The sequence below is a fragment of the Anomaloglossus baeobatrachus genome, chromosome 2 (genome assembly GCF_048569485.1).
Source record: "Anomaloglossus baeobatrachus isolate aAnoBae1 chromosome 2, aAnoBae1.hap1, whole genome shotgun sequence".
Lineage (NCBI taxonomy): Eukaryota > Metazoa > Chordata > Amphibia > Anura > Aromobatidae > Anomaloglossus > Anomaloglossus baeobatrachus.
In genome coordinates this window covers 701,785,377-701,810,613 of record NC_134354.1, presented here as the reverse complement: position 1 = coordinate 701,810,613, position 25,237 = coordinate 701,785,377, and the positions used below count along the sequence as shown (strand labels likewise).

Genomic DNA, 25,237 nt, shown 5'->3' with positions numbered 1-25,237 from the left:
TGGTTTTGTTCGGGTACACATGTTGTTCATGTTGAACGGTTTTCAGTTCTCCGATGTTACTTCGGAGTGAATTTGTTTAAACCAGTTATTGGCTTTCCTCCTTCTTGCTTTAGCACTAAAACTGATGAGCCCGTGATCCCACGGGGGGTGTATAGCCAGAAGGGGAGGGGCCTTACACTTTTTAGTGTAATGCTTTGTGTGGCCTCCGGAGGCAGTGCTATACACCCAATCGTCTGGGTCTCCCAATAGGAGCTAGAAGAAAAGGAATTTACGGTAAGTAACAAAATTCCCTTCTTTGCCCACCTGTGGCAAAGTGGGCGAGACAAAGCAGTGCCCATTGGTCACATTCAGTACAAGCTGTGGCATTCCTCCGCCACTTACCTTACTCCAGTTTCTGACTGGAGTAGAATCTGGCAAAGCGCCTTGAGGTGCCCACAACTCTTCAGACATCCTGGATTCATAAAAAGCTGTGTCAGGAGCATCTGACTCCAGCACACGCCTATGGCCCCAATTCATCAAAACTGATGTTTTGTACCCTAGCTTTAATAAAAAGCGTGCTGGATTAAGATGTGCTAAATCCATTAAGAGGTGCGCACTTCTGCCAGAAATACTAGAGGCTGGTGCAAACTGCTGTTGTAATTTTTATACATTGTAAGGTAAATTCTGATGAATTTGTCAGGCATACTTGGTTTTGTCTCGTTCTGCCCACTCTTCAAGAAGTTGGCATAGACAGTATTGAGTTCAAATGCCCAAAATAGGGACCTGTAAAGCATTTCTATGCCAAAATTCTGTTAACCTTCTTGAGGGATCTGGCCCTGTATGTCACATTTTTTTGATCCGGCTCACAAGTTTTGCAGTAGAACTGGTGGAGCCTTTTTGAGACCATTTGAGGCAAAAATAGTGATGGTTGGAAACATTGAAACCACCTAGCCATAGATGCTCCTTCTGGGTCCAGATAAAAGTGAACAGGGGAAAAAATAGTAAGAATGTAGAATCCGACCACCGGTTAGTTTTATTTTTTAATCATGGAGCCACATTATTTTCAAATTAGGACAATTTTTTACAGGGAAATTCGATTTGCAGCAAAGTTATTTGCCACAATTTAAATGTCCTGTATTCTCTGGGCTTGTTCCAGATGTTAGAGCATAATCTAGGGCCTAAATAAACCAATTTACCCTCCTGCTCTGCAGCCCACCATCTGATTCTCTGTACATCTTCTGTTCTCCTTACCCCCCCATTGCACGTGTTCTCTTCAGCCCAGGCTGCAGCTTGTGGTTCGGCGAGGATTCAGCAGTCATTGCGCATGCACGCCATGTTGTCACTCGGGCAGTGCACATTGAGACATTATGGCGCACGCACAGTGTTATCAGTCAGAGGAGGCCTTAAGCGGGCTTGACACGCAACGACATGTCGTTGGGGTCACGGAGTTCGTGACGCACATCCGGCCTCGTTAGCGACGTCATTGTATGAAACGCAGGAACGACCTGTTAACGATCAAAATTACTTACCAAATCGTTGATCGTTGACCAGTCGTTCCTATCCCAATTATATTTACTGTTGCAGGTATGATGTTGTGCATCGTTCCTGCGGCAGCACACATCGCTACGTTTGACACCGCAGAAACGAGGAACAACATCGTACCTGCGGCTGCTAACAATGAGAAAGAAAGGAGGTGGGTGGGATGTTCGGATCTCTCATCTCCGCTCCTCCACTTCTATTGGGCGGCAGCTTAGTGACGCCGAACGAACCGCCCCCATAAAAAGGAGGCGGTTCGCTGGCCACAGCGACGTCGCTAGGCAGGTAAATTCGTGTGACGGGTGTAAGCGATGTTGTGCGCCACGGGCAGCGATTTGCCCGTGACGCACAACCAATGGGGGTGGGTACGCTCGCTAGCGATGTCGCTGTGTGTAAAGCTCGCTTTGAGGCAAAAGCCAGAGCCTGGAGTGAAAAGGCTGAAGAGAATGAGCATGACGGATAGAAAAAGAAGCGGTCTGGCCAGAATAATGGGGATAGCACGGTTGTGAGGGAGTATTATTTATTTAACAGTTTGCCTGGCCTTCTATAGTTAGGAAAAAAATGTCGGCCTCGTAATTTGCTGATTTCACTTGGAGCAAATTGGGGGAAAATTCTAGTAGAACTCAATTCCACTGAATAAATTTGCCAATCTTTTAATGGAAAGAAATCAACCTAATTCCAAAGGTTTGTTTTTTTATGTGATTGGTAAAGTGCTCCTCATGTGTTGAGAGCACATCGGGGAAATGTATTCTGCCAATTTACCCAGTGTGTTTGTAGCTGAGGTAAGATGCGGATGACGCAAGTGTTACATTAAACCTTATTAAATAACCTTGAGAAATAAGTGTGACCCTAAGTAAGTTACTCATGGTACAGATTGTCCCCAAAGCCATGGTAGGATGTATAGATGTCACCCTCTGCTTGTTCTCCGCAGGTGGAGTACCTCGTGCAGCAGAACGTTATCCCACCATTTTGCAACTTACTGGCTGTGAAAGACTCTCAAGTTGTCCAGGTTGTTTTGGACGGCTTAAAAAACATTCTTATAATGGCAGGAGAAGAAGCGAGCACAATTGCCGAGATCATAGAGGAGTGTGGAGGTAAGAAATAGTAACAAAGCTGCAGCAGATGGGAACATAGCTATAGGACGCAGCGGCTGCAGTCACACCGAGCCCGAGAATATAGAAGGATGCGAATACGGTGAGCGTTACACCATGGCTGCGGACTGGGGATGGAGTTGAGGCTCAAGATCTTAATTTCTTTTTCGCTCCTAATTGGGAGACCCAGACAGTGGGTGTATAGCTACTGCCCTCTGGAGGCCGCACAAAGAACTACACTTAAAAGTGTAAGGCCCCTCCCCTTCTGGCTATACACCCTCCCGTAGGAGTACAGATTCCTCAGTTTTAGCTTTGTGCGCAAGGAGGTCAGACACGCACGCATAGCTCCATTGTTTTTAGTCAGCAGCAGCTGCTGACTATGTCGGATGGAAGAAAAGAGGGCCCATACAGGGCTCCCAGCATGCTCCCTTCTCACCCCACTGTATGTCGGAGGTGTTTGTAAGGTTGAGGTACCCATTGCGGGTACGGCGGCAGGAGCCCACATGCTGATTCCTTCCCCATCCCTTTTTACAGGGCTCTGGGTGAAGTGGGATTTACTGGTCTCCAGGCACTGAGACCGTGCTCCATCTACAGCCCCTGGAGAAGATGCTGGATGGAGCGGAGTACATCAGGGACATGGCCCTGCTTCCTCAAGGTACTCTGTGTCCCCGTGCATTTGGCGCTCACACCGCAGCATGCTGGGTGTTGTAGTGCGCCGGGGGACATCAGCGCTACGGCGCTTGTGCCATGGCCTCATTCAGCTTCGCTGAAGCAGGCACACTTATAGGAATCGGTCGCGCCGGCCGCTGGGACTGCGGCGCGGCTGGCACTTGTGGTGCGCCGGGGACTTCAGCGCGGCCCGCGCTTTTACGGCGGCCGCGCTGATAACTCGAGTCCCCGGCTTTTGCGGCCTGCTTCCGTTCGTTCCCGCCCCCGGACCTGCCAGTCAGGAGAGGGGCGGGACGCTGACCACGTCTAGGAATCGGTCACGCCGGCCGCTGGGACTGCGGCGCGGCTGGCACTTGTGGTGCGCCGGGGACTTCAGCGCGGCCCGCGCTTTTACGGCGGCCGCGCTGATAACTCGAGTCCCCGGCTTTTGCGGCCTACTTCCGTTCGTTCCCGCCCCCAGACCTGCCAGTCAGGAGAGGGGCGGGACGCTGGTCAGTGCATCAGCGCTGAGGGCTGGAGTCGTTTTTACATACTCCAGCCCTCACAATCGGCACAGAGGGGACACTGTTTCCCGCACTTTTGTTTGGGAACTCCCACGGACCGCCCCTCTCCACAGACGCCGGCAGCCATTCCTGCTGACACGCTGAGCTGCAGAGGGGAGCCGGGGAGACCCAGACAAGGAATTCTGCATCCTCTTACCCGCTATTCAGCGGGCGGTAAGCAGCCCTCAGGGCTCACCCCCTCTTGTGCCAGTAGTATTCTTAGTATTTTGTTTCTACAAATACTTTGTATTGCATAGCGCTGGTCGCCCTTTGGCTATAGACTCTCTCACATTGCAGAGAGCCAGCAGCATGTCGTCCGTAAAACGCAAGGGTGCCAAGGCACAGACATTATATGCTTCCTGCACAGCATGTGGGACTTTTCTACCGGCAGGCTCCACGGACCCCCATTGTGTGCAGTGCTCGGCCCCTGCGGCGCTTGCACAGTCGGGACCTCTGCTGGACGTGACCCAGGGTGTACCACCTGTGAATGCTGTCCAGGTGACAGGAACTGAGTTTGCAGCTTTTGCTGACAGAATGTCTCTCACTATGTCACAAATTCTTGACACATTGCGAGCTAGGCCTGTACTTCAGGCCACGGACACTGTGCAATCATTGCCCCCTGGTCCCCCTCAGCTCCAAGCTCCGGGACGGGCATATACACCTCAGGGTGAAGACTCTGACTCGGACGATGGCCCCGGGCAGCCTAAGCGGGCTCGCTATGACGGGCCTTCACATTCATCTCAATGGTCAGGATCCCAGCGAGATGAATCTATGGGTGATGAGGCGGACGTAACTGATCAGGATTCTGATCCTGGGACCGCTCTCAATCTAGATACACCAGATGGTGACGCCATAGTTAATGATCTTATATTTAACATCAATAAGATGTTAAATATTTCCCCACCAGCTCCTCTTGTGGAGGAGTCAGCTTCGCAGCACGAGAGAATCCATTTCAGATACCCTAAGCGTACTTTAAGCACTTTTCTGGACCACGCTGACTTTAGAGACGCAATCCAGAAACCCCACGCTTATCCTGAAAGGCGTTTTCCTAAACGGCTTAAAGATACACGCTATCCTTTTCCCCCTGAGGTGGTCAAGGGTTGGACCCAGTGTCCAAAAGTGGATCCTCCAATTTCCAGGCTTGCAGCTAGATCCTTGGTTGCAGTTGAAGATGGAGCGGCACTTAAAGATGCCACTGACAGGCAGATGGAGCTCTGGCTGAAATCCATCTATGAAGCGATTGGAGCGTCATTAGCGCCTTCTTTTGCAGCCGTATGGGCACTCCAAGCTATCTCAGCCGGGCTTGCGCGAGTTGACTCCGTCACACGTGTGCATTTGCCCCGCAGGTAGCACCATTGACCTCGCAAATGGCGGCATTCGCGTCGTACGCGATTAATGCTGTTCTTGACGCTACAAGCCGCACGGCAGTGGCGTCAGCCAACTCCGTTGTTTTGCGTAGGGCCCTGTGGTTGAGACATTGGAAAGCAGATTCTCATTCCAAGAAGTGCTTAACCAATTTGCCTTTTTCTCGTGACCGATTGTTTGGAGAGCGTTTGGATGAAATCATCAAACACTCCAAGGGTAAGGACTCATCCTTACCGCAACACAGACAAAACAGACCCCAACAGAGGAAGGGTCAGTCTGGTTATCGGTCCTTTCGAGGACCGGGCAGGTCCCAATTCGCCTCGTCAAAAAAGACTCAAAAAGACCAGAGACGCTCAGATTCTTGGAGGTCTCAGTCACGCCCAAAAAGGACAGCCGGAGGAACCGTTGCCAAGACGGCGTCCTCCTGACTTGCGGTCTCCGATTCCCACACCCGCGGTCGGTGGGAGGCTTTCCCACTTTGGCGACATCTGGCTGTCACACGTCAAAGACCGTTGGGTGAGGGATATTCTGTCTCACGGGTACAGGATAGAGTTCAGTTCTCGTCCGCCAACTCGTTTCTTCAGAACTTCTCCACCACCAGACCGAGCCGATGCTCTGTTGCAGGCGGTGGCCGCTCTAAAGGCGGAAGGAGTGGTGACCTCCGTCCCTCTTCAGGAACAAGGTCACGGTTTTTACTCCAATCTGTTTGTGGTCCCAAAAAAGGACGGATCGTATCGGCCCGTCCTGGATCTAAAGTTGCTCAACAGACACGTAAAAGTCAGGAGGTTCCGGATGGAATCCCTACGCTCCGTCATAGCCTCAATGTCTCAAGGAGATTTTCTAGCATCAATAGTTATCAAAGATGCGTATCTCCACGTGCCGATCGCACCAGAGCATCAGCGTTTCCTACGCTTCGTCATACACGACGAACACCTGCAGTTCGTAGCGTTACCTTTCGGTCTGGCAACAGCCCCCCGGGTCTTCACCAAAGTCATGGCAGCAGTAGTAGCTGTTCTGCACTCGCAGGGTCACTCGGTCATCCCGTATCTAGACGACCTGCTTATAAAGGCACCCTCTCAAGAGGCATGCCAACACAGTCTGAAGGTGGCACTAGACACTCTCCAGAGTTTCGGGTGGATTATCAACTTTCCAAAGTCTCATCTAACCCCGACCCAATCTCTGACTTATCTTGGCATGGAGTTTCATACTCTCTCAGCGATAGTGAAGCTTCCACTGGACAAGCAGTGCTCGCTACGGACTGGAGTGCAATCTCTCCTTCAGAGCCAGTCGCACTCACTGAGGCGCCTCATGCATTTCCTAGGAAAGATGGTAGCAGCAATGGAGGCAGTCCCGTTCGCGCAGTTTCATCTGCGCCCTCTACAATGGGACATTCTACGCCAATGGGACGGGAAATCGACGTCCCTCGACAGGACTGTCTCCCTCTCTCAGACTGCCAAGGACTCTCTGCGTTGGTGGCTTCTCCCCACCTCATTGTCACAGGGAAAGTCGTTCCTTCCCCCGTCCTGGGCAGTGGTCACGACGGATGCGAGCCTATCAGGGTGGGGAGCGGTGTATCTCCACCACAGGGCTCAGGGGATGTGGACTCTGGAAGAGTCCACCCTGCAGATCAATGTTCTGGAAATCAGAGCAATCTATCTTGCCCTGCGAGCCTTCCAACAATGGCTGGAAGGCAAGCAGATTCGGATTCAGTCGGACAATTCCACGGCGGTGGCGTACATCAACCACCAAGGGGGAACACGCAGTCGCCAAGCTTTTCAAGAAGTCCAACGGATTTTGACGTGGGTGGAAAGCAGAGCGTCCACCATATCCGCAGTTCACATCCCAGGCGTGGAAAACTGGGAAGCAGACTTTCTCAGTCGCCAGGGCATGGACGCAGGAGAATGGTCCCTTCACCCGGACGTGTTTCGGCAGATCTGTTGCCGCTGGGGGACGCCGGACGTCGATCTGATGGCGTCACGGCACAACAACAAGGTCCCAGTTTTCATGGCACGGTCTCACGATCACCGAGCACTGGCGGCAGACGCCTTGGTTCAGGATTGGTCGCAATTCCGACTCCCCTATGTGTTCCCACCTCTAGCATTGTTACCCAGAGTTCTCCGGAAAATCAGGTCCGACTGCCATCGAGCCATACTCGTCGCTCCAGATTGGCCAAGAAGGTCGTGGTACCCGGATCTGTGGCATCTCACGGTAGGCCAACCGTGGACACTACCAGACCGTCCAGATTTGCTGTCTCAAGGGCCGTTTTTCCATCTGAATTCTGCGGCCCTGAACCTGACTGTGTGGCCATTGAGTCCTGGATCCTAGCGGCCTCAGGTTTATCTCATGAGGTTGTTGCCACAATGAGACAGGCTAGAAAACCATCCTCAGCTAAGATCTATCACAGAACGTGGAAGATATTCTTAGCGTGGTGCTTGGCTCAAGGGTTTTCTCCCTGGCCATTTGCATTGCCAATTTTTCTTTCCTTCCTGCAGTCTGGGTTGGAAAAAGGTTTGTCGCTTAGCTCTCTTAAGGGTCAAGTCTCCGCGCTATCCGTATTCTTTCAGAAGCGCTTGGCACGGCTTTCTAAAGTACGCACGTTTCTCCAAGGAGTTTGTCATATCGTTCCTCCTTACAGACGGCCATTGGAACCCTGGGATCTGAACAAGGTTCTCATTGCTCTCCAGAAGCCGCCTTTCGAGCCTTTGAAAGAGGTTCCCCTTTCTCGGCTTTCACAAAAGGTAGTTTTTCTTGTGGCGGTCACGTCTCTTCGAAGAGTGTCCGAGCTAGCGGCATTATCTTGCAAATCTCCCTTCCTGGTGTTTCACCAAGACAAGGTAGTACTGCGTCCAATTCCAGAGTTTTCTCCCAAGGTGGTTTCTTCCTTTCATCTCAATCAGGATATCACTTTGCCATCTTTGTGTCCGCATCCAGTTCACCAATTTGAAAAGGGTTTACATCTGTTGGACCTGGTGAGAGCACTCAGGATTTACATTTCTCGCACGGCGGCTCTACGCCGTTCTGATGCGCTCTTTGTCCTAGTCGCTGGTCAGCATAAGGGATCGCAAGCTTCCAAATCCACCCTGGCGCGGTGGATCAAGGAACCAATTCTTCACACATACCGTTCTGCTGGGCTTCCGATTCCATCTGGACTGAAGGCCCATTCTACCAGAGCCGTGGGTGCGTCCTGGGCATTGCGGCATCAGGCTACGGCTCAGCAAGTGTGCCAAGCGGCTACCTGGTCGAGTCTGCACACGTTTACCAAACACTATCAAGTGCATACCTACGCTTCGGCAGATGCCAGCCTAGGTAGACAGGTCCTTCAGGCGGCGGTGGCCCACCTGTAGGAAGAGGCTGTCTGACAGCCCGTTCATGTGGTATCTTTTTACCCACCCAGGGACTGCTTTTGGACGTCCCACTGTCTGGGTCTCCCAATTAGGAGCGAAAAAGAAGAAGGGAATTTTGTTTACTTACCGTAAATTCCTTTTCTTCTAGCTCCAATTGGGAGACCCAGCACCCGCCCTATTTGTTCTTAGGGTTTCGTTTTTTCGGGTGCACATGTTGTTCATGTTGTTTCTTAAGTTCTCCGATCGTGTTATCGGATTGAATTTGTTTTTGAAACTGTTATTGGCTTTCCTCCTTCTTGCTTTGGTACTAAAACTGAGGAATCTGTACTCCTACGGGAGGGTGTATAGCCAGAAGGGGAGGGGCCTTACACTTTTAAGTGTAGTTCTTTGTGCGGCCTCCAGAGGGCAGTAGCTATACACCCACTGTCTGGGTCTCCCAATTGGAGCTAGAAGAAAAGGAATTTACGGTAAGTAAACAAAATTCCCTTCTTTCTTTGTCGCTCTATTGGGAGACCCAGACAATTGGGTGTATAGGCTATGCCTCCGGAGGCCGCACAAAGTATTACACTCAAAAGTGTTAAGCCCCTCCCCTTCTGCCTATACACCCCCCGTGCTCCCACGGGCTCCTCAGTTTTTTTGCTTTGTGCGAAGGAGGTCAGACACGCACAGCACAGCTCCACAGATTGGTCAGCAGCAGCTGCTGACTATGTCGGTTGGAAGAAAAGTGAGCCCATATAGGGCCCCCAGCATGCTCCCTTCTCACCCCACTCTTGTCGGCGGTGTTGTTAAGGTTGAGGTATCCATTGCGGGTACGGAGGCTGGAGCCCACATGCTGCTTTCCTTCCCCATCCCCCTCAGGGCTCTGGGTGAAGTGGGATCCTATCGGTCTCCAGGCACTGAGACCGTGCTTCATCCACAACTCCTGTGGAGCCTGCTGGATAGGAGCCGGGTACCGTTCAGGGACATGGCCCTGCTACGTGAAGGTACTCTGTATCCCTGTGGGGACCGCGCACGGCAACACCTCAGCTTTGCTGGGTGTGCTAGTGCACCGGGGGACCGGGTTAAACTGTGCCATTACACACTCAGCGTCGCTGAGTGTGTTTATATGTAGGGGCTACCGCGCTAACCGCCGCTGCCATGGGAAACTGCGGCGCGGCTGGGACTTGTAGTTCGCCGGGGACTTCGGCGTTGGCCGCGCTTTTACGGCGGCCACGCTTATACTCGAGTCCCCGGCTTGGCTTGCGGCCTAGTTTCCCTTTCTCCCGCCCTCAGCCCTGACAGGCAGGGGAAGGGCGGGACGCTGCACGGAAGAGCAGCACTGAGGGCTGGAATATGATTTCCATACTCCACCCCCCTCACTGTGCACAGTGTGAGCACCTCGGCTACGCCCACGGCTCCCTCCTCTCGTCAGGACGCCGCAGCCATTTCCTGTCAGCTCCTACGACGCTGCAGAGAGGGACAAACCCTGAGAGACCCAGACACGGTCTCTGGTGGCCTCATAACCGCTTTAGGCGGATGGTAAGCAGCACCTGTGGTGCTAGCCTCATGGTGCTGTAGTGTACTGATACATTATTTGTTTTTAGTATATATTTTACACTGTATGAGCACAGTTCATTCTGGCTATATACCCTAGTGTGTTACTCAGGGGAAACAATAGCATGGCGCCCACAAAAGGCAGGGGTGCCAAAAACACAGGCTTATTATGCTGCCTGTGGCGCTTGTACGACCCAGCTGCCGGCAGGTTCCATTGACCCTCATTGTGTGCAATGTTCGGCCCCGGTGACACTTCTTTAGCCAGGGCCTCTGCTAAGAGGGGCCCAGGGGGAACCACCTGTTGACACTGTCCTAGTGACGGGGACGGAGTTTGCAAAACTCTCGGAGACTATGGCTGAGATACTAGAAGCCTTGCAGTCCAGGCCGGTATCTCAGCAAAGGGACTCTGTTGAATCATTGTTCCCTGGCCCCCCTCAGTTGGACCAACAATGTCCTCCCGGGGTATCTCCTTCATCCCAGGCTGAGGGTTCTGACTTAAACCCCAGCCCCAGACCGACTAAGCGGGCTCGCTTAGAATTTCCCTCGACATCATATTGTTCAGGGTCTCAGCGGGGGGAATCTCTGGTTGATAATGCGGAGACAGCTGATCAGGATTCTGATCCTGAGGGCGCTCTCAATCTTAATACTCCAGACGGGGACGCCATACTGAACGTTCTTATTGCGTCCATCGATCAAATGCTGGATATTTCTCCCTCAGCTCCTCCGGCGGAGGAGTCAGCTTCTCTTACACAGAGTATGTTTCTAGACCACTCTGATTTCAGAGAGGCAGTCCAGAATCATCATGCTTGTCCAGATAAGCGTTTTTTCTAAGCGCCTTAAGGATACACGTTATCTTTTTCCCCCTGACGTGGTTAAAGGTTGGACTCAGTGTCCCAAAGTGGATCCTCCAATCTCCAGACTGGCGGCTAGATCCATACTTGCAGCGAGGGGGCCTCGCTCAAGGATGCCACTGACAGATGGAGCTCTGGTTGAAATCCATCTATGAAGCTATCGGAGCTTCTTTTGCCCCAGCATTCGCAGCTGTATGGGCGCTACAAGCTATCTCAGCAGGTCAAGCACAAATTGAAGCAGCCACATGCACGGCCGCGCCACAAGTGGCATCCATTACCACCCAGACCTCGGCAATTGCTTCTTACGCTATTATTGCTGTCCTGGACTCTGCGAGCCGTACGGCGGTCGCGGCCGCCAATTCGGTGGTGCTCCGCAGGGCCTTGTGGCTACGGGAATGGAAGGCAGATTCTGCTTCCAAAAAGCGCTTAACCAGTTTGCCAATTTCTGGCGACAGGCTGTTTGGCGAGCGTCTGGATGAAATCATCAAACAATCCAAGGGAAAGGATACATCCTTACCCCAGCCCAAACAGAACATTCCCCAACAGAGGAGAGGGCAGTCGAGGTTTCGGTCCTTTCAGGGCGCGGGCAGGTCCCAATTCTCCTCGTCCAAAAGGTCTCAGAAAGTACAAAGGAACTCTGAAGCATGGCGGTCTAAGTCACGTCCTTAAAAGGCCACCGGAGGCGCCGCTAACAAAGCGGCTTCCTCATGACTCTCGACCTCCTCTAGTAGCATCCTCGGTCGGTGGCAGGCTTTCCCGCTTTTGCGACACCTGGCTGCCACAAATAAAAGACCGCTGGGTGAGAGACATTCTGTCTCACGGTTACAAGATAGAGTTCACCTCTCGTCCCCCGACTCGATTCTTCAGGTCATCCCCGCCTCACTAGCGAGCCGAGGCTCTTCTGCAGGCGCTGCGCACTCTGAAGGCAGAAGGAGTGGTGATCCCGGTTCCTCTTCAGCAACTGAGCCACGGTTTTTACTCCAATTTGTTTGTGGTCCCAAAGGAGGACGGGTCTTTCCGCCCGGTCCTGGACCTGAAACTGCTCAACAAACATGTAAAAAACCAGACGGTTCCGGATGGAATCCCTCCGCTCCGTCATCGCCTCAATGTCCCAAGGAGATTTCCTTGCGTCGATCGATATCAAAGATGCTTATCTCCACGTACCGATTGCTCCAGAGCACCAGCGCTTCTTGCGCTTCGCCATAGGAAATGAACACCTGCAATTCGTGGCACGGCCGTTCGGCCTGGCAACAGCCCCACGGGTTTTTACCAAGGTTATGGCTACTGTAGTAGCGGTCCTCCACTCTCAGGGTCACTCGGTGATCCCGTACTTGGATACTGATCAAGGCACCCTCTCAAGAGGCATGCCAACGCAGCCTCGACGCTTCCCTAGAGACTCTCCAGGGTGTCGGGTGGATCATCAATTTTACAAAGTCAAATCTGACACCGGCCCAATCGCTGACATATCTTGGCATGGAGTTTCATACCCTCTCAGCGATAGTGAAGCTTCCGCTGATCAAGCAGCGGTCACTACAGACGGGTACAATCTCTCCTTCAAGGCCAGTCACACCCCTTGAGGCGCCTCATGCACTTCCTGGGGTAGATGGTGGCAGCAATGGAGGCAGTCCCTTTCGCGCAGTTTCACCTGCGTCCCCTTCAATGGGACATCCTACGCAAATGGGACAGGAAGCCGACGTCCCTCGACAGGACCGTCTCCCTCTCTCAGGCGACCAAAGCTTCCCTTCGGTGGTGGCTTCTTCCCACTTCATTATCGAAGGGGATATCCTTCCTACCCCCATCCTGGGAAGTAGTCACGACAGACGCGAGTCTGTCAGGGTGGGGAGCGGTGTTTCTCCACCACAGGGCTCAGGGTACGTGGACCCAGCAAGAGTCCTCGCTTCAGATCAACGTTCTGGACATACGGGCAGTGTATCTTGCCCAGAAAGCGTTCCAGCAGTGGCTGGAGGGCAAGCAGATCCGAATTCAGTCGGACAATTCCACAGTGGTGGCATACTTCAACCACCAAGGCGACACACGCAGCCGGCAAGCCTTCCAGGAAGTCCGGCGGATTTTGATGTGGGTGGAAGCCACGGCATCCACCATATCCGCAGTTCACATCCCAGGCGTGGAAAACTGGGAAGCAGATTATTTCAGTTGCCAGGGCATGGACGCAGGGGAATGGTCCCTTCACCCGGACGTGTTTCAGGAGATCTGTTGCTGCTGGGGGGTGCCGGACGTCGACCTCATGGCGTCCCGGCACAACAACAAGGTACCAATGTTCATGGCACGGTCTCAAGATCCCAGAGCTCTGGCGGCAGACGCCTTAGTTCAGGATTGGTCGCAGTTTCAGCTCCCTTATGTGTTTCCTCCGCTGGCACTGTTGCCCAGAGTGTTACGCAAGATCAGGACCGACTGCCGCCGCGCCATCCTCGTCGCTCCAGACTGGCCAAGGTGGTCGTGGTACCCGGATCTGTGGCATCTCACGGTCGGCCGACCGTGGACACTACCAGACCAAACAGACTTGCTATCTCGAGGGCCGTTTTTTCCATCTGAATTCTGCGGCCCTCAACCTGACTGTGTGGCCATTGAGCCCTGGACCCTAGCGTCTTCAGGGTTATCTCAAGACGTCTTTGCCACTATGAGACAGGCTAGGAAACCAACGTCCGCCAAGATCTACCACAGGACGTGGAAAATTTTCCTGACGTGGTGCTCTGCTCAGGGTTTTTTCTCCCTGGCCTTTTGCCTTGCCCACTTTTCTGTCCTTCTTTCAATCTGGACTGGAAAAGGGTTTGTCGCTCGGCTCCCTTAAGGGACAAGTCTCAGCGCTCTCTGTGTTTTTCCAGAAGCGCCTAGCCAGGCTTCCACAGGTACACACGTTCCTGCAGGGGGTTTGTCACATCGTTCCACCTTACAAGAGGCTGTTAGAACCCTGGGATCTAAACAGGGTTCTGATGGTTCTTCAGAAACCACCATTCGAGCCAATGAGAGATATTTCCCTCTCACAACTTTCGCAGAAAGTGGTTTTTTCTAGTAGCAGTCACTTCTCTTCAGAGAGTGTCTGAGCTAGCAGCATTGTCGTGCAAAGCCCCTTTCCTGGTGTTTCACCAGGACAAGGTGGTTCTACGTCCGGTTCCGGATTTTCTCCCTAAGGTGGTATCCTCCTTTCATCTCAATCGGGATATCTCCTTACCTTCTTTTTATCCTCATCCAGTTCACCAATGTGATTTGCACTTGTTAGATTTGGTGAGAGCACTCAGACTCTACATTTCTCGTACGGCGCCCTTGCGCCGCTCGGATGCACTCTTTGTCCTTGTCGCTGGCCAGCGTAAAGGGTCACAGGTTTCCAAATCAACCCTGGCTCGGTGGATCAAGGAGCCAATTATCGAAGCTTACCGTTCGGCTGGGCTTCCGGTTCCATCAGGGCTGGGGGCCCATTCTACCAGAGCCGTGGGCGCGTCCTGGGCTTTGAGGCACCAGGCTGCGGCTCAGCAGGTGTGTCAGGCGGCTACCTGGTCGAGCCTGCACACTTTCACGAAACACTATCAGGTGCATACCTATGCTTCGGCGGATGCCAGCCTAGGTAGACGAGTCCTTCAGGCGGCGGTTGCCCACCTGTAGGAAAGGGCCGTTTTACGGCTCTCTTACGAGGTATTATTTTACCCACCCAGGGACTGCTTTTGGACATCCCAATTGTCTGGGTCTCCCAATAGAGCGACAAAGAAGAAGGGAATTTTGTTTACTTACCGTAAATTCCTTTTCTTCTAGCTCTAATTGGGAGACCCAGCACCCGCCCCTGTTTTTTTGTGTACACATGTTGTTCATGTTGAATGGTTTCAGTTCTCCGATATTCCTTCGGATTGAAGTTACTTTAAACCAGTTTATAATTCTTTTTCCTCCTTCTTGCTTTTGCACCAAAACTGAGGAGCCCGTGGGAGCACGGGGGGTGTATAGGCAGAAGGGGAGGGGCTTAACACTTTTGAGTGTAATACTTTGTGCGGCCTCCGGAGGCATAGCCTATACACCCAATTGTCTGGGTCTCCCAATTAGAGCTAGAAGAAAAGGAATTTACGGTAAGTAAACAAAATTCCCTTCTTTGCTTGAAAATATGGAATACTTCTCATAAGGGTATTTTCACACAGAGCATCAAAATCCACATAACCTAAAAGGGAACCGGTCACCAGATTTGGGGCGTATAAGCTGCGGCACCACCTGTGGGATCTTATATGCAGCATGTTAGAATGCTGTATAAGAGCTCAGGCCGCTGTGTAGAACGAAAAAAATCACTTTATAATACTCAACTAAGTGGTCGCTCTGGTGCAGACTGGTCAAATGGGTGGCGCTGTTGTCAGATACCGGCGCCTCTTCTTTCGGCCATCTTTGTTCTCCTTCTAAAGCCGGCCTGCTTGACGCATTCGATGTCATACAAACTTGCCGGCACTGAGGTCCTGCGCAGGCACACTTTGATCTGCCCTGCTCAGGGCAGATCAAAGTATTGTAGTGCGCCCGCTCAGGACCTCCAATACTGGCTTGTTTGCCTGATGTAGGACGCGTCATGCAGGCCGGCTTCAGAAGAAGGAGGCCCAAGATGGCCGAAAGAGGAGGCGCCGGTACCGGACAACAGCGCCACCCATTTGACCAGTCTGCACCAGAGCGACCCCTTAGGTGAGTATTCTAAAGTGATTTTTATGTTGTACACAGCGGCCTGGGCTTTTATATACAACATGTTAGAATGCTGTATATAAGAGCCCAGTGGTGGCAGCCGCAGCTTATAGGCCCCAAATCTGGTGACAGGTTTCTTTTATAAAGGGAAATGGTCACCAGTTTTTTGAGTTATAAACTAAAACTAGCACCTCAAGCAGCGCCCGTGCTGTATTCTATAAAGATGCAAATTAACCCCTGACTACCCCTGTTACACCCCTCAAATACCTTTTTGAAAATCTCCTGGTAATCCTTGGGTCTGATGGGCATCTTTGGTTGCGGCTTCTGTCCCTCCTCTCCGCGCTGATCGCAGTCTTCTGCTGATGATTGATGTGGATAACCCCTCCTGTGCCATGCGCAACGACGGGCAAAATCTCGCACTGGCGTAGAGACCTTGCTGGTTTGCACAGACACTTTGCTTTGCCAGTGCAGTATACATATGTGCGCATGCGCAAAACGGTGGAGTCTCTGCACAGATGCACAGACGCGAGACTCAGCCTAAGTATGGGGATTGTGCAAGAGATGTCATCCACGTCGTCGGGCAAAATATTGCACCTGTGCAGAGACTTTGCCGGTTCGCGCATGGGTACCTATGTATTCAGCTCTGCCCACAATAGGGCAGAGAGAAATGACTGAATACCAATCTGCAGGCACATTTCGATTTCAGGACCCACAAAATTTTAAGTGGACTATTTTCTTAAGATGTTATCATATCCAATGTAATATAACTTATTTGTTCTCTTTCAGGCCTGGAGAAAATAGAAGCGCTGCAGCAGCACGAGAATGAAGAAATTTACAAATTAGCGTTTGAAATCATAGATCAGTATTTCTCTGGTGATGATGTAAGTCGCCTTCCTGTGTTTAGCTTCATAAAGTGTCTGTTCTCACGTAAACCTAAAATTCCTGCTTGGACCTCCACTACAGTGGATGATCCTCCGCAGGTTTCTCTAGTGTACTGTCCTGAACACAACTAGCAGCTAGCGGTTTTCAGCTGGATCCCGGCTGCATTTCTGCACTGAATCTGCAAGGATGGCAATAAAATATCATTGTAGCTTTAGGGACATGCTGCAGATTTCTTGTCTCCTACTTTTACAGCACCCGGCCACAGCCACAATACAGTGGATGGAGCTGTGTAGCTCCAAAACTCATCAAATCTGTCCGGCACTGGGACCAGCTAAGCAATGGGGTGCCGGGTGTTCCATCCATACCGAACTGATATTGATGACCATCTTAAAGGGAATCTGTCACCAGGTTGTTACTACCCTATTTCAGAGCAGCATAATGTAGGGGCAGAGATCCTGATGCCAGTGATGTCACTCACAGATCTAACCTGTGAATGCTGAGCTCTGTATAACCCCCCCCCCCCCCCCCCCGCACCACACCACTGATGTGGCAGCTGTATCTGTGTACAATCTGATGGAAATAGGGTTATACAGGGCTCATGAATATGGAGAACTATCTGGTTGCAGGTTTTAGGTTTCTCGTGATAATCTTCTGCTTATTTAAAACAGAGATTTTAATGAAAACTACACTAAGCAGCCCAGTAAGTAACACATCGCTGGAATCGGGGTCTTACACTATGCTGCTCTCGGAATAGGTGGGAAAACCCGGTGACTGTTTTTCCGTTTTAAGAATGATTCATCAATGTAAATGTAGACAACTCCCTTTATAAAATGTAATTGCATTTTTGACAGGCGTAAAACCCTGTCCCCTGTCCCCTATAGGGGAAAAAATGCACAGTGGAGATGAGTTTTCATAAAGTTTCAACCTCTTTTTCTTGAACTGTTTTAAAGCACCGCTCCAGCGTTTTGTTGTTTGTTCAGCTCTGGAGTGGGGCTTTAAATGTAAGTTCTTGCCCTCTGTCATATGTTCGCCTTTCGACGTCTTCACCTTCTGTCGACGCTGCTCCAGTTTTGTGGTTCCATCTTCTGCCCGTAATTGCTGACTGTCCTGAAGTCAGAAGTTACATCACAAGGTCTCAGTGCAAGTCTATGAGAGCCAGAACGAGGCTCTCATAGACTTGTATTGAGTTGTGACCTCCAGCAAACACTGGAGCTGCAAGTAGTTCACAAACACCAGGAGACCGACTGGAATAGCAGCTATAGAATAGGAATCCACCGTAAGGCAAGTATAATATAGGGGGGCAGGGGACTTAAATTAAAGCACCACTCCAGCGGTGCAATGAAAAAAGCGCTGGAGTGGGGCTTTAAATGCAGTTGATTTTCTATGGAAAAATCACATTTACGCTACATGAGCACATGGCCTTAGGGTACGTTCCCTACCGGACATTTCCAGTGTCCATTGTAGATGAGGTGCAGATTAGTCACATATTATCGTTTTATTGTGGTGTCTGCAGCGACATCCCGAGCCTGGATTGCAATTCTGAGAATTTCATATCCAGACCTCGGTCAATTTTATTTCTGTGCCGCTTGTAGATGGCACGGTGGCTCAGTGGTTAGCACTACAGCCTTGCAGCGCTGGGGTCCTGGGTTCAAATCCCACCAAGGACACCATCTGCAAGGAGTTTGTATGTTCTCCCCGTGTTTGCGTGGGTTTCCTCCGGGTTCTCCGGTTTCCTCCCACACTCCAAAGACATACAGATAGGAATTTAGATTGTGAGCCCCAATGAAGACAGTGTTCCTGATTTATTGTAAAGCGCTGCGGAATATGTTAGTTATATAAAAATTAAAGATTTATTTTATTTAAATTTTCAGGAAATGTTTAGAATTGTATCGTTCCGTAGTTTTCCACTTGTCTTTATTTTCCTTACCCATATTGTTTGTTTTTAATTTATTTTTTGTCTTCGGAGCAGATTGATGAAGATCAAAGCCTCATCCCTGAAGCCACGCAGGGAGGTACCTACAACTTCGAGCCGTCATCCAACCTTCAGACAAAAGAGTTTAACTTCTAAGTGTGTTGCAGTGCAGCTTTTCTGTCCCTCGACTTCTAGCACCACCAGACATCCACCGATTTGAAGACAAACCCTAAAAGCTTCAAGACACAAAACCGCCTCTTCATTTTGATGCTTCTAAAGCGAACCATGTATCTTTCACTTGCAGTTGCCAAATGTCACTCACACGGACCGTGATTGCATATGCATGAGCTCGGTTTTCTTTAAAATCTTAGCAGACCCAGCTGTATTTTTTACCTTCTCCATTTGGCACTGTGTGCTGACTGCCACAACATTCAGCCTTTTTTTTTTTTTTAATTTTTTTTTTTTTTTTTTGGTTAAGATTTCATAGTGATGGCATATCGGCTTCCTGTGGAAAACAAGTAGCTTTTCTTGAATCTGGTGCACTGTACATCAAGACTTTGCTATAATGCATACATTGTGGAAGACTCTGCAGGAGTAGAAGTCTATACTCCGCGTCTCAATCTTCCTCCATAGACATTTTCATACTTTGAGGAACTAGTAATTTCATGGATATAAAACATGCAAGCCAAAAGATTTCATTCATGAAACTAAATAAAATGATAACTTGGGTGAATTTAAGAAAAAAAGCAAAAAAAAAATCTGTTTTAAGAGCAAACTGTAATTGTCTCTTTACTTAGTATTTCCCAAACTGCCTCTTAAGTCAGGATTGGAAAAATGGAACTGACCGAAAAGCAAACCGCTTTGTATTTTACTGAACATCAAGCCCTGTCCGACCACTTTGACCTGTTTTCCTGCTGTTTTACAAGTAACCAAAAGCTGTGCATGGAGTTCCCCCCTCCCCAAAAGCTATAGAACATGTCAGACTTCAGTAAAAGCTGAAAGCAAGCGTCCCAAAAAAAAAAAAAAAAACTGCGGTAACTAAGATCTAAATTATGGGTGGGGAAAAGAAACCTTGCTTTCAACTTCAGTAGACATGTCATGTTACGTTTTGTTAGGTGGTTCTCGGTGGTTTGGATTTTTTTCGTCAGGGCTTTTCATGTTTACTGTAAATTGTCTGGAATCGATTTCCTCTTTGTATCCAGCGCTTCTGGGAATGTGGTTGGAGAACAGTGAGAATCTTGAAATAAGCTAAGCTAAGCAAGTTTCACGTCAATTACCAGCTGGCTGGGATTTGTAGTTCAGCAGCTGGCCCAGAATTACTTCAATGAGGTTCTAAGACGACATGTTGGTTTGGCGTATCCAAGAACACCTGTAGGTAATGGTGTGGACAGAGAACCGTCGGACGAGATTTCCCAACCTTGTCCGTTAGAAGATAAAAGTTGCCATACATGACACTTTCATTTCTCCATCGGATTAGATGGTCGTACACCGATAAAGCCAAGAGTATGGGTGACCAGAGACCGGCATACACGTACAGAGAACCCTGTCAGGTCCCATATGCCTTGTAACCTACAAGCAGGGTGATGTGGGGCCTAAAAACCCATCCCTGTGTTGTAATAATTGTGTAAAATGAATTTATAACAATAACGTTTTATAACTTACGTGTTCCCTATGTAAATGAGCAGAGGGACAAGTCCCTAGGGCGTCACTTCACCCCGTCTAGTTTACCCTCTTTCCATGGTATCGCTCCCTGTGGGCGTAATACCATAGATTTAGATGAGCGACGTCCGTGTCAGCTCCTGGAAATGCCGTGAGCGCTTCTCATTTGCGCAGCCTTGTTAGCCGGGCGTTTGCTTGTCAGCTTTATATGCGCTCTGCCCTAGTCAGAATCTCAGGAGCCTTCAAATCATGCGCCTGGAGCTTGTGAAGCCGACAAGTGTACGCCCGGCTAACAAGGCTGCGCAAATGAGAAGCACTCACGGGATTTCCTGGAGGTGACGGAGACATCGCTCATGTACATCCATGGTATCACACCCCACGGGCGTGATACGACGGAAAAAGGACAAACTAAATGGAGTGAAGCGATGCCCTGGGGACTAGTCCCACTGCTCATTTACATAGGGAACACGTAAGTTATAAAACTTTTTTTATACATTCATTTTACACATTATTACAACACAGGGATGGGTAAGAAAGGGTTTGTAGGCCTCACATCACCCTGCTTCTAGGTTACAAGACATATGGTACCTGACAGGTTCCCTTCATACTGCACTTAGATCAGTGGACACAGGTATGCGTGGCTCCAATGGTGATGCTGCATTGAATAGCATGTTAGGACCACCCCCTGTGGGCATCCTACCATGCTAAGAGGGCAGAATGAGCACAGGAACTAACGCCTTTGCGACTAGTCCCTGGCCCCATTTAGCATATCGTAAAAGATCTTTAGAAATACTTTTTCTAAAGATCCCTTTTATCTATGCGAGTGTATACAGGGACAGTTAGGCAGGGATTAGCAACATGCACCCAGAACTGCTCGTGTTTCTTGGTGCATATTGCGGAGTGCAAAATTGACCAAACCCGCCAGTATTGGCTGACCATCTAGTTTATCTGGCGACCTCCCAAGAGAAGGATTGTGGGCAATATGAATTCAGACTCCCCATCTTTTTGTTACCGCAGCACATAAGCCAGACACCACTGGCAGGGTTATATGGTTTTTGGGTTTTTTTTCCCCTCTCACCACCAAAAACATATAAACGCGACTGCAAAAGTTTAATGGTGTAGTCGGGAGGAATGGGGTTCAGCCAACTGTTATCTAAGCAGCCTGGGGACCTTAAGTGCATTCAACAGGCACACGCATAGTCAAAGGAGCCTTCATGGATCCATAATAAGGCTGTGTGCATGAAGGGTGCAGGGTTTGTGCAAGTATACCCTCTACCCAATCTGGCATTGGGTGTGGAGAGACGCCGCTGCATGCTGGACAGGTCGGTTACAGAGGCAACCACTTGACATCTCAAGTATGTATTAAGATAGGACCTATGCAGAATACTCGCTTGGCATTGGACAATACCTCTTCAACTATTCCCACAGCATGCAGTGAAGTCTTTCCATGCCCAAAGTCTTTAGTCGGAGGGTACTGCTGTGCAAGCAACTCTCCGCGCATGTGCAGAGCCCAATACAGGCTCCTTTGACCATCTAGTCTCCTGCCAATTGGCATTTTGTGTTCATCAGCCAGCTGATCTTTGTGTATGGACATATTTTTTTTTTTTTTTTTTTTACTCATAGAACAGTTTATTACATGTTCACAGTATTGGGTAAAAAAAATAAAAATAGACTTGTTTAAATGCCTGTAGAAAGGCAACATCATACCACTGGCCTGTACGACGCAGTGAGATCGGAACACAGTGCACAGACCGGCCGCGGCTCTCCTTACCGGAGCGTAACAGCTTCATGCTCAGGCTGGGAGAGCTGCCGGCCGGCCCGTGCACTGCACTTCGTTCTGATCTCACTCCAATTTCTATGGCCGTCTGTCTTCGCCCTTAGGCAGTACGATTCTAGTTTTCTTTGGTTTACCGGCATTCCCCCACCTTCATTCTATAGTCATTTAATAACCCTACAAACATTAACAGGCTTAAGTTATTTAATTTGTTCAACCAGGTTCATGCCAATGGTGACGTTCCGAATCTGGGCATACAACAATACGGTGTGATAGCTGAACGGCTTGATTTCCAAATTTCAGATATGCAGAAATGTATAAAGTGTTTTTTTGTTTTTTGTTTTTTTTTGTTTTTGTGGGAGCTACAATCGCCTGAGGAACTAGGAAACTTTTGTAATAGGAAGACTTATGGACGCAGTTTCTGGCGCGTCCGGTTTCCTGGTGATCTGATGTGAAGGGATACGTTTAAGTTAAAACTTTTTTTTTTTTTTTTTTTTTCTTAGGTAGCAGACTTGGGTTGTGTTTACTGTGATAATGAGATGCCATCCAAAATTTGTGGATCCGCTTTCCTTTAAATTGCTCAGTCTCTGACAACACAGCAGGTGTGCATTCATTACAATAATATATATATATATCTGCCAAGGTGGAGCCACTTTAAAGAGGGGGGGTGGGGTTTGTCTTGTATCGCCAGATGGATACAAGTGTATGTTTAAACTGCAAGATTTTTACTTGCTACAGAATCTGTTTTAATATAGCAGTCTGGCCTCTGATTATTTATAGGTTTTATAAATTTTAGATTCGATTTCTCTTTAAGGTGGCTCAAAACTTTTTCAACTCTTGTGCACATACGGAAAAAAAAAAATGAGTTGAAGTTCATTGTGCCTTTTTTTCTTCTCTCCCTTCCCCCATCCTATCATCCCGAGAGTTTTCGAGCTGGCTTCATATCATAGCTGCATCCCATTCACACAGTAGTCGTCTAACGTGTGGTGTTTTACTTAAGGTAGACCGATTTATAGCAGAACTTGATATGGTCACAATATTCAAAAAAATATGAATTTTCATCCTGATTTTTTATTTTTTTTGCCTTTTCACAATTTTTCCTCTTTAATTTGTACAAATGTTACATTACATAAATATACGTGTACATATATATATATAAGCTGCATTTGGATGCATTGTTTCTTTCTATGGTTTCCAGAAGTCATTTCTTTGTATTTTAATTGGCAGAAACACTTTACAGGCCTCCATTAAAGAGGAAATAAAGACCATTTGTATATAAATGCCTAAAAGTAAAGGTGTCATCTGAGACCTTTTTTTGTAAGGGTTGGTGGCCCCATGTACGTCGCCAAGTCCTGGAGAACCGATGGGCTGGATAATGTTTTTTCACAATGGCAGCCATCGTAGAGCAGATGACAAGCTCTCTTTAAAGCCCTAGCAAACTGAGTAGCTTTATTTGTGACCTTATTAAGTTTTGATAGGGATTGCATAATGTGATAGTTACAGAAACAAAGAATATTGCTGCACTTTTTTGTTTTCGGAACAGTGTTTGGTAAAATGCATATTTTTTTCATTTTTTTTTTTCATTTTTTTTTTCTTTTTTTTATTAACTGTTTAGACTAAAATGTTCTTTCAAAAGAGGCATCAAAATGTGTTCCTAATTTTGTATATGGGCTTAGGTTTTGTAACCAATAAAAAGCTGCTATCAAATACTATATCGTATTCCCTCGTGTGTGGGTTTTATTACTGGTTCTGTTAGAAATGAAGACTGCTGTAAGAATGATGCTGGTTTTTAGATGACACACACAGGCTACACAGTGACTATAAAAATAGCAGGGCAAATCTAATATGTGCGTGCCAAAAACTAAGTAAAATAAAACTTTCTTTGTCGCTCCATTGGGAGACCCAGACAATTGGGGTGTATAGCTTCTGCCTCCGGAGGCCACACAAAGTATTACACTTAAAAGTGTAAACCCCTCCCCTCTGCCTATACACCCCCCCCGTGCATCACGGGCTCCTCAGTTTTTATGCTTTGTGTTGAAGGAGGCACACATGAACGCAAGCTCCACAATTTAGTCAGCAGCAGCTGCTGACTATATCGGATGGAAGAAAAGAGGGCCCATAACAGGGCCCCCGGCATGCTCCCTTCTCACCCCACTCTGGTCGGCGGTGCTGTTAAGGTTGAGGTACCCATTGCGGGTACAAAGGCTGGAGCCACATGCTGTTTTCCTTCCCCATCCCTTAGGGGCTCTGGGTGAAGTGGGACCCTAACCGGTCACCAGGCACTGGGACCGTGCTCCCTCCGCAGCCTCTGGGGGAATCTGCTGGACAGGAGACCGGGTATCGTCAGGGACAGGCCCTGCTCTGAGGTACTCTGTGTCCCCTTGGGGACGGCGCATAGAGCGCCTGTCTAATGGACGCTGCAGCAGCTGCTGGGTGTGTTTGTGCGCCGGGACTACCGCGCTGACCGCGCTTGTTTGCCGGCCGCGCTTATAACTTTAGTCCCCGGCTTTTGCGGCCTAGTACCGCATATTCCCGCCCCCGGGCCTGCCAGTCAGGGGTAAGGGCGGGACGCTGCACTGGACGTCAGCGCTGAGGGCTGGAGCATACTGAGGTATCCTCCTCCCCCTCACTGAGCACCGTGGGGCACCAGATTCCCGCACTTTCTAAGGCACGCCCACGGCTCCCTCCTCCTCTCAGAACGCTGGCAGCCATTCCTATCAGCACTTCTGACGCTGGAGAACTTCAGAGACGAGCTCCACAGCTCTGGGAGGCCCAGGCAGGGAATCTGGTGGTCACACAACTGCTGAGGGCGGTCGGTAAGCCGCACCTGTTACTAGGTGCTGGCCCCCCTGGGTGCCGAAGTGTATATTTATATGCTTATATTGTATACATTTACTCTGTACGGCCGCACTATTGCTTTGGCTATATACCCTCTCTGATTGCTCTAAGAGGAGACAACAGCATGTCGTCCGCAAAAAGCAAGGGTGCCAAGGCACAGGCTTACTTTGCAACCTGTACCTCATGTGCGGCTATGCTACCTGCAGGTTCCACCTACCCTCATTGTGTGCAATGCTCGGCCCCTGTGACACTCACTCAGCCGGAGCCTCTGCCACTGGTGGGACCCTCGGCCCAGGGGGAACCACCTGCTGCCACTGTCCAGGTGACAGGGACAGAGTTTGCAGTATTCGCTGACAAACTTTCTGAGTCTATGGATAAATGGTCTGCTAAGATACTAGAAGCTTTGCAGTCCAGACCTGTAACACAGGCCCCGGGCACTGTTGAATCATTTCCCTCAGACCCCCCTCGGTCGGCGCAGCAAAGTGCTCCTGGGGCGACTCATAGGTCCCACGGTGAGGACTCCGACACGGACCGCAGTCCCAGACCGGCTAAGCGGGCTCGCTGGGAGCTTCCCTCGACTTCATCACACTGTTCAGGGTCTCA

General features: G+C 49.6%; 1 protein-coding gene across 1 annotated transcript in view; it reads left to right on the top strand.

Moving 5' to 3' along the window:
• The window catches only part of KPNA3 (karyopherin subunit alpha 3), a 156,968-nt gene extending 136,938 nt beyond the window's left edge, over nucleotides 1-20,030 (top strand). Inside the window, exons 15-17 of the mRNA XM_075337290.1 lie at nucleotides 2,447-2,609; nucleotides 16,356-16,450; nucleotides 18,421-20,030. Coding sequence (XP_075193405.1) covers nucleotides 2,447-2,609; nucleotides 16,356-16,450; nucleotides 18,421-18,519 — 357 coding nt within the window. The 3' untranslated portion in view covers nucleotides 18,520-20,030. The remainder of the gene's footprint in view (nucleotides 1-2,446; nucleotides 2,610-16,355; nucleotides 16,451-18,420) is intronic.
• The last annotated feature ends 5,207 nt before the right edge of the window (nucleotides 20,031-25,237 follow it).